The sequence below is a fragment of the Macrobrachium nipponense genome, chromosome 1, assembly GCF_015104395.2.
Source record: "Macrobrachium nipponense isolate FS-2020 chromosome 1, ASM1510439v2, whole genome shotgun sequence".
Lineage (NCBI taxonomy): Eukaryota > Metazoa > Arthropoda > Malacostraca > Decapoda > Palaemonidae > Macrobrachium > Macrobrachium nipponense.
The window spans coordinates 116,343,147-116,359,769 of record NC_087200.1 but is presented as its reverse complement, the minus strand read 5'-3'; the positions used below and the strand labels follow the sequence as shown (position 1 = coordinate 116,359,769).

The window sequence follows — 16,623 nt, the reverse complement described above, 5'->3', positions numbered from 1 at the left end:
TCTTCACTCTCTCCTCATCGTCCATCTTCAACACATGCCCATACCATTTCATTTGTACAATTGTAATCTTTACTAAGCCTGCCCTTCTTCTTATTTCATCATTTTCTAAACTCTGAAGCAGCGATATTCCCAAAATCCACCTCAGAATTCTCATCTCTGTTCTCTCAAGCTTTATTTCCTCTTTTCTTCTTAGAGCCCATGTTTCTGCTCCATACATTAACACTGGTATTATCACTGTGTATATCTACTATTTTGAATTTTAGCTTGATTGACATTTTCTTATACCACTCCAGCTACCTCTCTCCACTTCCCCGGTGCTGCTTTTATCCTACTGTCAACTTCAGCCTCACATCCTTACTCTTGGCTTAAAGTATATCCTGAGTTTTTAAACTTTTCTGTCTGTTTTATAATTGAGCCTCTTCTTTCTTGTATTATTATTCTGTCTCTTATCTTCCCTACTGCTCAGCAAAAACCTCTGTTTTATTCATATTCACCTTTAAGCCACCCCTCTCTAAAGACTCCTGCCCTTCTCTGTAGGTCCTCCTCATTTTCAGCAGTAATCACTAGATCATCAGTGTACAACAACTTCCACAGCTCTTCATTCTTGATCTCTTCATTCAACACATTCATGACCAGCAGAAACAAAAACGAGCTTAATGCTGACCCCTGGTGTAACCCAACACTAACTTCAAAGTTTTCTGTTTCCCCAACTGCCGTTATCACTTTTGTGCTCGTTCTTTTATATATCATCTCGACCCGAATGACCAACTTTTCTGGGACTTTCCCCTTCCTTAAATACCAAAACATCACTTCTCTTTGGATTTTATTGTATGCATTCTTTAGGTCTAGAAATGCACATTAGAGCTCCTGGTTTCCCTCTAGCCTCTTTTCCTGTAGCTGTCTTACTATGATGGCATCCACCATCCCTCTTCCTCTCATGAATCCATATTGCTGTATCCCGATCTTTACAGTCTCTCTTAATCTCTCATCCAATATTCTCTCTAAAACTTTCAACCCATGCTCTTGTTAGTTTAATTCCCCTGTAGTTACCACAATCCATAACTTTTCCCTTCTGCTTGTATATACTATATGCCATTAGACTCTCCTTCCAGTCCCTTGGCATTTCTTCCTCTTCACATATAGGTTTTAATAAATCCAGCATCCATTTCTCCCTCTCTGTACCTAGTAATTTAATCAGTTCAGTTTGGAACTCTGATGGACCAGGTGGTTTACCATTCTTCATTTTCCTTAATGCTCTCTTCACTTCTATATCCTGTTTCTCCATCACTGGTCCCTCCACCCTCTGTGCTTCCCCCATCGCCTCTCTCTCATTTTCAGTATTTAACTGTTGTTCAAAATACTCTCACCATCTCTTCTTAATGTCTTCATCCCTATACAATATATTTTCATCACTGTCCTTGATGACATCCAGTTTACCTACATCCTGTCTCTGCCTTTTCCTCAAGTTTGAAATCTTATAGATATCCTTTTCTCCTTCTTTTGTTTCTAGTCTTTCATTCAGTTGCTCTGCTGCCCTTTCAATAATCATACCTACCCTCCTTTTCACCTCTCCTCTTCTTTGTACCTTACCTCTGCACCCTGTGCATGCCTTTCTTTCCAGTCCTTATTTGCACCACCACATTTCTCCTCTTGACACCCCATATCCGCTTATTCTTCCCATCAGTTCCTTTGCTTCCCCCACACATATTTCTCTCATGTCTGCCCAGATGTTTTTCACTTTGTTACCCTGTCCAAATTCTACGTTCCCCCTTACCAGACATCTGTCTCACAGTCCTAAATTGCTCCCCCTTTTAACCTTTAAGGTCCCAAATCTTAATTCTAGATCTTCTCTTTCTCTTCTTGGGTTGCTACCTCTCATTATAAAATCCATCATCACCAACTCATGCTGTTTAACACATGCTTCTCCCAAGATCACCTTGCAGTTTTTCATATTGCTTTTGTTAGCTCGTCTAACCAGGATGTAATTTATTTGGCTCTGCACTCTTCTACTTTCATAACTTATAAAGTACTTATCCACCTTTTGAAACCATGTGTTCATACCGGCCAATTCAAAACTCTGAGCCATCTCCAATAAATGATCCCCATCTTCATTTCTAATTCCAAACCCATGGCCTCTGTGTACCTCCTTATACCTGTCTCTTCTCTTTCCCACCCTGCCATTCATATCAGCTCCTATTTCACTATTCTGATGGCAGCCTCAAACTCTTGTCTTAATCATTCTTTCTCTTGCTCTTGGCACCGTATCTGAGGAGCGTATGTTGATTTTATATTTACTACCTTGTCCCCTATTATTATTGGCATCTTTAAAAGCCTATCATTTGCTCTCTTTACTTCTACCACTTTTTCCTTCCAGGTTTTACTTAATATAATTCCAACTCCACTTCTTCTCTCTCGTGACCTACTGTAATGTAGCTTATACCCATTTCCTATTTCTCTAGTTCCACACCCTTTCTACCTAGTCTCCTGCACACACAATAAATCTATCCTCCTCCTCTCCATCACATCTACTATCTCCCTCAGTTATCCTGTTAGAGTACCGAAGTTCCATGTACCTGCTCTTATCTTCTACTCTTTCACTAACTTCTTTGGATGCAGTCGTGAACCCTGCGGTATCCCTCGCCCATTTATCACACCAGTAGGGGGATTCTGACATGCGTTGCTTGAAGGGGACGCCCTAGCCGCTCTCATATTCCCTAAAACATCCAGCATGTTTTATTGTTTGGCAAAGGGATTTTTACAACCAAATGTTCTTGCTGTCATCAACCAGAGTTATTGGTGGTGGGCTTTGCCCTTGAATAAAAAGTCCACCTGCAAGGCAGCTATTTCCACAGTTATTGGCAGTCAGGCTAGCCTTTTACTAAAAAGTAAGACTGCAAGTCAGCAGTTTCCATAGTTATTGGTGGTGGGCCTAGCCTTTTAGTAAGACTGCAAGTCAGCAGCTGTCCTTTTAGTTGCTTTTCACGACCCGCAGAACCTACAGTGGTAATATTCTTACACCCCTACCACATGGTTGACCCCCTAGAAAAGTAGTACCTACCCCCAAAAAACTCAAAAATGCATTGATGTCAGATCAGAACTCTGGCTTAGGTGTATAAAAAATGAACCCTAAAAACTTAAAAAAAAGCTTAGTCAGAGTGAAAAGCATTTGCTTGAAACTTTTCCTAAACCTTCCTAATCATGAATGCAAAATGAGTAATGTCAAGGCTGGCTTTATGTCCACAAGCAGCTTCCAAAGGGGTGTTCAAATTCACGTTTATTTTGAGTAAGGAACATATACCTGAAGGTTTCATAAAACTTTCCTTGGGACCCCATGAACTCAGAATGACCAATGCCAGCAAATTAATGTTTGATCTTCCACTCGCCACCAACTCCTAAAGCCATCAGAGGTTTATTTCACTTATTTCAGAGTTAAGAACGCAAGGCTGAAATTGTAGTTAAAATATTCCTCATGAACTCCGTTTAATTTGTCATAATTATTTCATTATACAATTGCTGACCATCATAGGTTCCTTGATGTATCTCAGATAGCAGAAGAGCTGGAAATAAACATGATGATCTAACAGACCCCCCTCTTAGTTTTCACACCGTAACTGGCTGTGATTTTACCTCTGCTTTCTCCTGGAAAGGGGAGATGAAGCCCTTCAGGATGTTAGAGGAGGACTTGAATGCCATCAGACATCTTCAGACTATAGCATCAGACGAGCTGGACCCTTAGGGAGTCACAGAGTTCATCTGCCAAATGTATGGGTACTCGGGAAATAGCATCAATGAGTGCTGGAATAAAGCTTTCCTGAAGGTAACCAACTGTAGAGGGTAAGCAACATCTCTCAAAGATTTGAAAAATCTTAATTGTGCTTCCCTCCCTCATTGTGAAAAAGACAGCTAATTGCATATCAAGCGTGCAAAATATGTTGCCAGGATGTGGAGAAGGGCGGACACACCCATTCCAACACGGCTGGAATCCTTGTGATTTTGGTTGGTTGGCAACCACAAGTGGATTTCAACCCTGATGGTTACATGGCAGTTCCTTTTCTGAACTGTGCGTCAGATGTATCAGCTCACTCAGTTTAGGGAGTGAAGACGAGGAGCTGTCGGAGGATGTGTGTGATTTTCAGTGCAGTTACATTTTGACAGCATCACAGCAAATATTGTTTGGCCATGTAAATGGTCATTCTCTTTTTTCCAATAAAGAAGAGTGCTTAATTTTGTGAAGATATAATTCTGGCAATTTTAATTATTAGAAATTAGAATGAGTTCATGAGGCCTCTCAAAAGGTTTTTGGAAATTTTTCAGTCTTGCTTCTTAGCTCTGAATAAAAATAAATTTGAATCTGTGATACTGATGATGAGTAACAAGGAGAAACCAGGCTTCATTTTTTTTCTCATCTCTCATATTCAGAGCAGTTATATCTTGACAGCATTACACAGCAAATAATGTTTGGCGACACAATTAAATGGACACTTTCTTTTTTCCAATAGAAAAAGTGCTTATTTTTCTAAAATTACAATTAGCTACATATTATGATATGTGTTACATTTTGAATGCAATTGTATACTGAAATAATTATGAGAAATTAAACTTGAGTTCATAAGGAATATTTTTACCGCAATTTCAGCCTTGCATTCTTAATGCTGAAAGAAGTGAAATTAATTCTCTGATGGAATTAGGAGTTGCTGGTGGGTGGAAAGCCAGAGATAAATTTGCTGAGTTCATGGGGTCCCAAGAAGGGTTGGGGTCAATTCAGTTTTATCAATTCAAATCAATTTCAATTCAACGAAAATTGTGAATTTATCAAATACAAATCATTTAAAAAATTAAATGTTCAATTCCAGTTCAGTTCAAATCATGAGGGTTTCAATTCCAATTCAGTTACAATTAAGGAAAAACTGCTTCTCAAAATTTGCCATAGAAAAATTTTACCCCATATTATAGGCCTATCTCATCAACCCAGGTACTCCAAACTGTGTTTGTGGTAAAAAAAAAAAATGCTACAAAATCTCATTATACAACTTTGTAATAAATATAAAATTCATATTTTCTATAACCACAAAGTTGGCATCTTGTAATAAACAAAATTCAAAATTTGTATATACAAAAAGATTGGCTAGTATAATTCCTGTCTATTTGCCTGAGTGAGATGGTGTGTAACAGGTCCAGCATATGATCATATGAATATGGTTGCCAAACACCACAGTAGCTGACAGGATAGGGCAAGTAAGTCAGGACAAGACTAGATCTGCACTTTGTTTTGATAATAGCCTATAATTTGTATGTTCTGTTCTTTATAGCCTAATTCTGTCTCTATAATAGATATATCTATTCATAACACGTCTCAAGACTGACAAGGCTAATTCCTGTCAGTTTACCTGAATGAAATGGTGTGTAACAGGTCCAGCTTATGATTACTATTATATGAATATGATTGCCAAACAACATATAGTAGCAGATAGGATAGGGCAAGTAAGGAAGGATAAGACTTAGTCTGTACTGTGGATACAGGACTGGTAATAGTATGACGTGAAACAGTTGTTGGAGAACTTGGAAAATTCTTGTAATAGCCTATAATTCATGTTCTGTTCTTTATAGCCTATTTCTGTAGCTATAAAGATATATCTATTCATAACATGTCATGTTCAAGAATGCGAGGTTTAATTCCTGTTACTTGGCCTTAATGAGAGGTGTGTAAAGGTGCAGTTTATAACACACATGACGTATTATACATATACGTAAGGGTGTATCGATCAATTCATATCAATTCGCAGCATTTTAGCATCCATTCATATCAATTCACCACATTTTAGCATCAGTTCATATCAATTCACCCCATTTTAGCATCAATTCATGTCAATTCATCAAAATTTTTTGGCATCAGTTCCAATTATTACTTCAAAATCTCTTTTTTTCCATTCCAATTCACGCAGTTTTAGCATTCACTCCAATTCAAATCAGAATTGACGCCAACCCTGATCCCAAGGAAGGTTTATGAAAGTTTCAGGCACATGTTCCTGACTCGGAATAAATATGAATATGAACCCCCTTTAGAATCTGCTGGCGGACATAAAGCCAGCCTTGATATTGCTGTCCTTGCTCATTCTGTGTTCATGAGACTCCAAGGAAGGTTTAGGGAAAGTTCCAAGCATGTGTTTTTCACTTTGACTAATTTTTTTTTATTCAGTTTTAGGGTACTCTTTTTATACCTGACAGTAATACATTTTTGAGGTTTTAGGGGGTAGGGACTACTTATTTTTGGAGCAAACCTCGGAATAAATACTCTGGGCTTCTGTTATTAGAGGTACTAGGATCAATTATTTCAATTTTAATGCATCTGAACAGGAAGAGATGTATGAAAATTATGATTGGCAACAGTTCCTTAAAAGTATGTGTGAAACAGTATGATAGTACAAGCCGTAGTATACGTATTCAGTATCAAACATATCAACTGAAACTTGTATCATACATGCATCAGATTCAGAGGTATGAGAACTGTATGAGTATGGTATAAAATGTGTTCAGTATCAAACAGGCGAAAATCATATTAAAGTAAATAGCAAACAAATATCCTTGTTTCACTGATTCCTCTAATTCCACAAAGCTAGAAGGAAGGGTGTGAGTCTTAAATAACTTATTTTGTTATGTTTGAAAGTAAACTCAAGAATAAAGAACATCACAGCACCAAAAAAATAAAATGTGCTAAATGAGGTGTATACTAGTATCTGCTTACAAGATTTTTATCCATCTTGGAGTCATTAAAAGTTCTTAAAAGTGTTGAATAAGATCCTCTTCCCTCAGGAAAGGCAGAGAAGTGGAAAGTTGCCTTGTATCCAGGTGGAGAAGTTGTTGTTGAGGCTCCAGGAAGCAACACAACATTGTCTCACATATTCTCAGTGGTGAGTGGCTGTGTTTGTTTATTTGTTTTAATATTGTATTTTGTTGAATTATGTTTTGTCCCAAGGATGTTTGAATAGGTGGTCAGATGACGTTGAAAATTTTGGTTTAGCAATCTTTGTACTCGATTAACTATAACGTGTTTATTCTCCTAATCCATGATGTTGATCATCCAGCTGCTATATCACGGTCTCACATCCAAATGGATAAATTATTGAGTGATATTACATTCTTAGCAAAATTCAACTAGGAAGGTTCTAACTGAATATGACGGAGTTGAGGTACCACACTTCCCACTATCAAAAGAGGTTTCAGTCACGATTTGTCTGTAGAATGTTACTAGATGCATGAAAACGTAAACAATCATTGTAATAGTGCATTTATTTATTGTTTTGCTACAAATTAACCTGTTTTACTTTTATGATATGATAGCAGCCATCTGTAATATATATATATATATATATATATATATGATATATATATATATATATATATATATATATATTATATATATATGTATATATATATATATATATATATATATGGTGTATATATATATATACATATATATATATATATATATATATATATATATATATATGTATATATATATATACACCATATATATATATATATATATATATATATATATATATATATATATATATATATAATATATGTATATATATATACTAACATATATATATATACATATATATATATATATATATATATATATATATATACTATAATATATATATATATTATATATATATATATATATATATATATATAATATATATAATATGTGTGTATATATATGTATATATATATATATATATATATATAATATATATATATATATATATATATATATATATCTATATATACATTATATATTATATTTATATATATATATATATAATTATATATATTATTATTATATAATATTATATATAATTATTATATACTATAATTTATATATATATATTATTACTTATATAAATATATAATATATAATATTTTATATATAAGTATATATATATTATAAGTATATATAGTAATATAATATAATATATATATATAATTATTGTATTATAATATATATATTAATATATATATATAATATAGATATAGTATATATATTATATATATATATTAATATTATAAATATATACATTATATATATATATATATATTAATTATATTATATATATTAGTATAAGGAGTTCACTCCCGACATGATTTGGAAGTCTCGTAAAGCGGTTGGTCCCGTTACTGAATAACCACTGGTTCCATGCATTGTTAAAGCACCATACAGACAAACAAACCTATAAATAATTATAGCATAAGTACCATATATCAGGGTTTAATGTTGCGAGAGGTATAAGCACTTCAGTGATAGCGGATGACATCACAGTTGTATATTATAGTTAAAAATTATTTGTATATCCGTCAGAAAACTAATCATAAACATTTTTTATTTTTTATGTTTCTGCTTACTATTCCACTAGCTGGGCATTTATTCTGAAAAAGAGAGAGATGTAGTTGAACAGAAAATTTTACCATTAATTTATTCTTCCTAATATTTTACGCCCATTGCATTGGAGAGTACTCTAATTTCAGTAGACACAATTACAATAATGGTTGCAAATGATCATATCACTTATTATATATTAGCCCCATTTCTGGGTAATATTTTTAGCAATAACCAGGCACCCAGTTGACAAGGAATATCATACATAGTTTTAGAAATTCTGATTTATCAGCGCTCTGTGAGCTCTTATATAAGAGACTTACATTGGCATTTGTCTTACCTTGGTTTTACAATTCATCAGACATGCACATACTTATAAAACTATAGGTTATTTACAAAAAATATATTTACTAGTTTTTGTCAATCATACTTTATATTTCAATGATAAAGAATAGTTTCTAATATCTTATTGTACATTGTTGGAAATAAACAGGAATTTTACCTATTCAAGTATATATTTTTTAGATGTATGATCCGTTCCAAAAGAGGTATCGAAATTCGATTTTTTTCGAGATCTGAATCAATATTTTCCATAAAAAATAACTGAAAATGGGATCTTTTAGCATAAAATTAACAACTTTGTCATCCCGCTAGCATAAATTTGATAGATTTAACATAATTTCTTATAGAGTTTAGCATCAAATGGAAGTGAGATCTAAGCATAATGTCAGCATAATTTTGATAGACTTAGCATAATTGCATATAGAGTTTAGCATCATGAGGGTATATACTTGCAATAACGATCTCTATACCAGTACGAAGTAGATGCATTTATATATATAAATAAGCGAATACCACGGGAAAATGATAGTCAGAAATCCAAGCGCTTTCGTCTTTATTCAGACATCGTCAAGTAGCTCCTTGACGATGTCTGAATAAAGACGAAAGCGCTTGGATTTCTGACTATCATTTTCCTGTGGTATTCGCTTATTTATATATATATATATATATATATATATATATATATATATATATATATAAATGTATATGTATATATATATACATATATATATATATACTATATATATATATATATATATATATATATATATATTTAGTGTAAAAATGTTTTAGTTCACTATTTTGTGTTTAAATCAATAAATGCGTTAAAATTTCTGTTTCATTAAAAAGCTATTTATTTTGAGATGCGCTTTGGTTGCCCTTTACAGTAAAAGTAACAGAGTAGCGGTAGTGGAGTGCAGAACCAAAATTTGAGTAATGATGCCTAGCTGCTAATTTTCATGACTAAATACATTTTTTGATACAAAAAGGATTTATTAATTTTCAAATATTAATATTGATTAATATTGTATTAGTATTATATGATAGTTTTAGTAACTCTCTCTCTCTCTCTCTCTCTCTCTCTCTCTCTCTCTCCACAGAGATGTATCTTTTTGTATGATAAATAAATGATATACTAAATTTTCACATATTAATATTCATGTAAACAGCAATAATATCAATTCATTATGGAAAATACTATAGGGAATTAGTAAGAGTTTAGTTTATAGATTAAAAAATTATGTAAGAATGAAGGAAAATCCATTCTACCCCACATCTTTCTTTTTAGACCCGGGTACTAAGCTGAGGTCCAGAGCTGTCAAATATGTCAAGTAATGTAACAGGAGGGGGAGCGTGTTGCTGACTAACATCCATGTAATTTCTCTCTCTCTCTTTCTCTCTCTCTCTCTCTCACTTACGTATGGTTATTTGTTTTGTACTATGATAGATAAATGATTTCCCTATTAACTAATTTTCAAATATTAATGAAAGATTAATAAGAGAAATAATGATTCCCAGTCTTTTTATCCTCTTCGAGAAAGGAGGGCAGGGGAGTAAATGGCAGTTTGATATACGATATACGTATTGGGGGAGGGGAAGAAGTCGAAACGAATTACTCTTTCTCTCTCTATCATAATTATTCTTTATATCTCAGAAATAGTTCATAATTTCACTCTTGATGGTCAGGTATATGGATGTTGCCGATTCATTGCTCTCTCTCTCTCTCTCTCTCTCTCTCTCTCTCTCTCTCTCTCTCTCTCTCTCTCTCTCTGTTATTGGCTGTACATTTTATATATATATATATATAATGGTAAAATGTTTAAGATGGCTTTGAAATGATATAAATCATATAATCTCAAAGATTAATACAGTAATATTATAGTAATTTAAGGTATATTTGAAGTAGGATGTTATTTAATGTGTACATTTGCTATTTGAACCTTCAAGGTAGGCAGTTATAAGCATTTTTTGAGCCTCCCCTTTACCTGTGAAAATATTAGATTATATGTTCGCTCTCTATAAGTGGTGAATTCTTTTGTTATTTTTGGCCTACGTGTTATAGATCATTGCAGAAAGACTATTAGACACCCTAACACAGTGGTTCTTAACCTCGGGGGCACGCCCCCCTGGGGGGCATCAGCAATTACCTGGGGAGGCACGAGCCCCAGGGAAAAATATATAAAAAAAATTCCCTAATTATATTCATTATTCTCTCAACAAGAGTGAGGAACTAGTATTCTGAAGTTTATGAAAAAATGCAAAGTACCACCTTATAATGTTAATTCTCTATAGCCTACTACTTTAGTTAGACTCTTTGTGCAAACCATGTTTTGTAGTTATTTACCTCCCTCCCTATCCTTTGAAACCCCCTTCACTTTGCTTTTATTTTCCTTTAAATCTGGGTGGGAATTATTCTCAAAGATGCAAGGGGGCCTCAAAGGAAATGACCAACTCTTAAAGGGACATGGTAATAAAAAGGTTAAGAACCACTGGCTTAACAGTTTTCTGTCATAAGAAATTTTAACAAATGTATTGTAAATGATCCAGCCGTGATCATATAAATTCGCCACTAAGTTATTCAATGTTTTCAATTAATTTTGTGATCCTGTAACCTCATTTTATTACTAAGCATCCACACTTTACATATCATGAAAACAATCTGTATTCCTATCTAATTAATATCATATCAAACTCTTCAATGTCTATAAAGTATACAACTTATATGACCAATGTCTGTCTTCATATGGTTAAAATTTATTATTTTTCCTGTAAACATTAACTTTGATCTTTTATTTTTCTTAACTTCCAAATTGGCCTTGATGAAATTAATCCATGATTCAACCCCACTGCACTGGGTGGTTTAATTTTTCTGGTGATCGTGTACTCTTCTTATATTAGCTGTTATTTCCCTTGGTGGAAGTTCTCCATGTTGACAGGTATAGTAGAAAATGTTTGTACGAATAATTTGATTTGTGTACTAATCAGATGTTTTCATCAGAGGATTCTTTTTTTACAGGAGGGTGAATACAACATCACCATTTCTGCATATAACCCAGTGCAGGGCTGGGTGTCTTCAGATCCCATCACCATTGGAATAATCTCAGAAATTACTGGCTACAAACTAACAGACAGTGGCGAAATTGTTAAACCAGTAAGTTTTATGCTTGAAGGAGTATTCATTTTGATAACTTTAATAGATGCTATTTTTAATGTATTTGTTAATCAGGTATCTGCTACTGTGAAAATATGTGCCACTTGTTTTGTATGCTTTCCTAAATAAACCAGTAACATAGAGCTGTGCGATTGGGTCCACATATCAACATTAATTTCATTGAGCTTGTGTCACTTGATAGTTACGTCCAATGCCGATGCATGCAATACTTTTTTTTTATTAGTCTTATACTTATTAGGTCATTGGTAGTGCTCCCACCACCTTCATGCAAAATTACTGCATGGGGAAAGGTGCATTAGCTGATAAAGCTTAGACAGGCTAATAAGAATTTCCATTGTGATATGCACTGTTAATTATAGTTACATACTCAAAAAAAATAGCTGGGTGGCAAGTTTCCCCTCATCTTGTCCACAGTGGAAAAATATACAGTTGGCGATATTTAATAAGCAAAAAGATTGGTTTTAACAACACATCGGACTATAGACAATTACATTCATATCCAGCTTTTTTTCGGAAGGAATTTGCTTAGTCTGATAAGAATAGTGGCACTCATTTAGTTGTATACTGACTTAAAATATCGACCAGTAATAGATACACTTCCAGGATAAATCTGTGGTTAATATGGAGGAATAGAAGGATAATGATGCCCTAATAAAAACAATGACAATTTAATACAGTGCATACTATAAATGTGTGTTCTTTCACAACAACCATCACCTCATTTGTCAATATTGATTGAATTATAATTATAACTGCATGAGCTTGTCCCTTTGCAAAGACAACCTGTGACTGTCAAGACTCCTTGGTATTTGTGGCCATGCAGAGGACTTCTCCAGATGCTTAAGCCTGGTTTTAATGATTTTAAAATTGCTGTACATTTACTGTTTTCCAAAATGTGATAGGTTCTTCGAATTACAGATCTCTACATTTTTACTTCAGTTAGATATTAAAATATTCTTTTATTATTTTCCTGAATACCTTAAGCTTTAAAATTCATCCCTTTTGTTTCGGTAGAGAAATCTGATTTGTCTCAAGAAGCAGCTGATAATTAAGTAGTATATAATTCTGACTTCTGGGCTAGAAAGTTTTTTTTTTCATAATTAATATCCCTTTCCAGTTTCATGGAGAGATGCTCCTCATGTTAAGAATAAGAAGAATTTAGGTAGTGTAAATAATGATGAATTGGGAGATTGTGAAAGACATCGATTGATATGCACACTTGCATAGTAATATCTGAATGTGACCTTGAAATATTGTCTATGTTAAATATTTCTGAATGTGACCTTTAAATATAGTATATGTTAAAACTGTTGTAACTTAGGAAATATAATTATTAAAAGTATTCGCTTGACCACTCACATACCTAACACCAAAAATATATGTCTTTCAAGCATTTGCCAGAAGTATTTTGACATTTAATCATATCTATTGCAGTCTTAATTTTCCAAGATGTTCTCACACTTTAGTATCCCATCTCTCTGTCAGTGTCTTATTGACCCTATGTTAATTAAAAGGAGAGAAATCAGTTATTGATAATGTAACCTACCTGGGCGTCCACTGGCAAACTCTGCAACTTAATCAAGTTATTAAATCTAGGCTAAAAACCAAACTCGGAAATTAAAAAATAAGTCTATTTCTCAAAAGAACTACTAACATAAAAAACCAGGAAAATTAATTGGAAATCCTCAAAACAGGAAATACAATCACTCCCCATATTGATCATCTCAAAAATGCCAAACACTACCTCTTTATTTAAAGACATCAGCTCAGTCACGATTTCTGTACATATCCCCAAAACCAAAAGCTAAAGTGTCTGTCAAAGAATTCATTTTATGTAGTGACATTCAAATCCATCTTCTTGATGGATCTTCTGTGTGCCTCTCCTCGGCCTTACCGCGCTGGTAATCATTAAAAGAGTCAGCAGTCTAATGCCCAGATTTCTTCACTATCAGAATATATACGTACAGTGTTCCCTCTGTATTTGTGGGAGATGGGTACCAGGACACAAACACACACACACACACATGCACACACCCGTAATTAGTTGAGACCTCTTAAAAATGCTTGAAACTGCCTTTATCTGGTTTTTAAATAGTTTTATCACAAAAAAAGTATATTCTATGATGAATTGATAAAAAGAAAAAAGCAGGAATTGTGGATATTTCTGATAGAAAAATACCGTGAATAGGCGAATTTTCTGCCAATAAGGGGGGTATATGTTCCAGAGAGAAATCCGCAAATACGTGAGTTCACAAACCGGGGTCTGCAAATACAGGGGGGTTCACTGTATTACGTTTCACGCCCCTGATGGGCGTACAAATGCACGCGCACTAGTCTTCTCGCGGTTCTGATGTTCGTATGTACGAACACTAAATTGTTCTGGAACCTTTCATGAACACGCCCTGTTTGACGCACGAAAAGACACACACACACAACTGCATTATTCTAACATCACAATCACATGACTCCACTGAGTCAAATGCACACCTGCACTCTCATCTCTGAAGTCTGACATTGTTTCGCTTTTCTGTCCAACAACCCAAAGAATTGGTGATATCTTAAAGTTTCCCTAAACACTTGCGACTGTGTTGCTACACATTCCAATCTGTTTCCGACAAAGTCTGTTATGCCCTAATTTTAATTATTATTGTTATTGCATGTACAGTTAACATATACAGTGCTTCAAAGAGCCCTTCCAAGATGACATCACTTTGCAACCTGCCACTAGGATTGGAAAAATTATGCTTCGAAGGGAGCGATCCATAAATATAATAAATAAAGGCAGAGGGGGGGAGGGCCGCATACAACCTACCAAACTTATGGTGGACTTCTACTAAAGTGAATAAAAGCTTAAAGGCTAGTTGTTTCTCTTTTAGATAGTATTTAATAGCGTTGAAAGATGTCTGAGTGTTTGTAATGTGCAAACATAGAATTTGAAGATAGTATTTTTTTTTTTTTATCCTTCACTGGTACAATCTTTGTACTACTTTATGACTTACTGACTTCATTCAACCCCTCCAAATACAACACTTCCCTAGTCTGTAGTCAGATTGTAAAATTGGGAGAATTAGAGGCAGGGGTAGCTTCTAGTAAGGGAAGTTTCGCAGATTTTTCCATTGCATGTTTTAAGCAAGTAATTGGTGCTCTCTCTTCCTGAGCTGGCCATTCATGTATTAATAAATCAAGAAGATTCATTTGTAAAAGATTTTGTTAATGAATCTCTGCATTGTATTTTAGCCCAGTAGTCTGAATGTTAGATACACAAATATCTAACAGTTCAGATGCTTAGGTCTCCTTCCTTTGAATTGTCCTATCCAGGAAGTGTGACCAGGTGAGCCGAACCTCCAGTTAGTTCAGGATTCTCTTACCACCCATCAAGAGTGAGTCTAACCTAATGTTAAGACCCAGGTTTATTCCGCATATGAACAAATGACAAATTTTGTATTAATTTTTATTTTTCATAATTAACAAACTGTGGTCTTAACATTTACCACCATCCCTCTTTCAGTTAACCCTAGCATGGAAAAAAGCTAATACGTCATGAGGTTGACGTTGGGTCGCTGGCCTCCCTCTACCTCATCTTTGTGACAGATGCCAGATGCTGCCAATTCCTTGCATAAACAGTTCTTATTGTTTTTTAGTAGTTTCCAGCAGGCACCAGAAGATTTATCCTAATGTTAAGACCGCAGGTTTGTTAGCTATTAAAAATACAAATTGATTTGAAATTTGTCATTTTAGTGGTTTTTAGATTCCTGTAAAGTTCTTTTCCATTTCAGCCTTTAAATATCACTTGTTGCCTAATCCTTGGCCATGGTTTATTTCAGAATATTACTAAGATAGTCACAGCATCCTTTGAAGTACTACCACCCACTGCTTGCCTGATGATAGACTTTGGTGATAAAACTTCAGTTGAAACATGGGGTTATGCGGAAAGGTGTCAGACTGAATATCCAGAGGCGACATATAAAGGTTATCTTGCAAATCCACAAAACATCAGTCATTTATATGGGTATGTAATTTCTATATTTCACGTAGAAGTAAATAAAATGTTGCATGGAAAATGGAGGATGAAACAATGTGTTAATATGACATTACTAATATTTCAAATTCTGTTGTTGCCATTTTAGGAATTAAAGATGAAAGGTTACAGCTACTAGCATTTTGAAATGACTAACTGGTAACTTTGTCATTTGGACGTGACCCAATATTTTCTGAGTCTTTTGCAATAAGGTTATATTTCTGAGTTTGTCATCTTACCATTTTCATAATTTTCTTCCTTGAGATTTTAGTAGAATTCTGGTATTTCCTCTTCTTGAGGGAGTAAGTTGTTTTGGCTTCAGATCATTTTAGCTACTATTCAGGTTAGCCTTAAAACATTTCAGCCGTAGTCAAATTAGATATTTTCCATTTTTGTTTCTAAACATTTCAACCACAATTACTGTACATTTGTTATTAGTCATTTTAGCCCCAAAGTTGTCATGACCACACTTCTTTTGAACTTTTTATCATGTAAGTAATATTTCTGAAATGATTGATGTTTTTGCTTGTTTTATTTTTTTTTTTTTATATTATTGTAGGCTATTATAATTTATACACTGAAGTAAGTAGTTTATGTTAAACTTTTCTGTCACTCATTTCCAATTTAAAAGTAGGGAGATAAATATTTTAGATAACATGAAAATGTATCTTTCTGCATCTTTTGTTGTAGTTTGTGACCCTCTAATCT

The 16,623-nt window shown here is 33.9% G+C and overlaps 1 protein-coding gene across 3 annotated transcripts in view; it reads left to right on the top strand.

Moving 5' to 3' along the window:
- The window catches only part of LOC135219572 (polycystin-1-like protein 2), a 444,330-nt gene that overhangs the window by 242,156 nt on the left and 185,551 nt on the right, over positions 1 to 16,623 (top strand). For all 3 annotated transcript variants that reach the window (XM_064256448.1, XM_064256449.1, XM_064256450.1), the window contains 3 exons: positions 6,811 to 6,908; positions 11,742 to 11,876; positions 15,722 to 15,906. In XM_064256448.1, the coding sequence (XP_064112518.1) occupies positions 6,811 to 6,908; positions 11,742 to 11,876; positions 15,722 to 15,906 (418 nt within the window). The remainder of the gene's footprint in view (positions 1 to 6,810; positions 6,909 to 11,741; positions 11,877 to 15,721; positions 15,907 to 16,623) is intronic.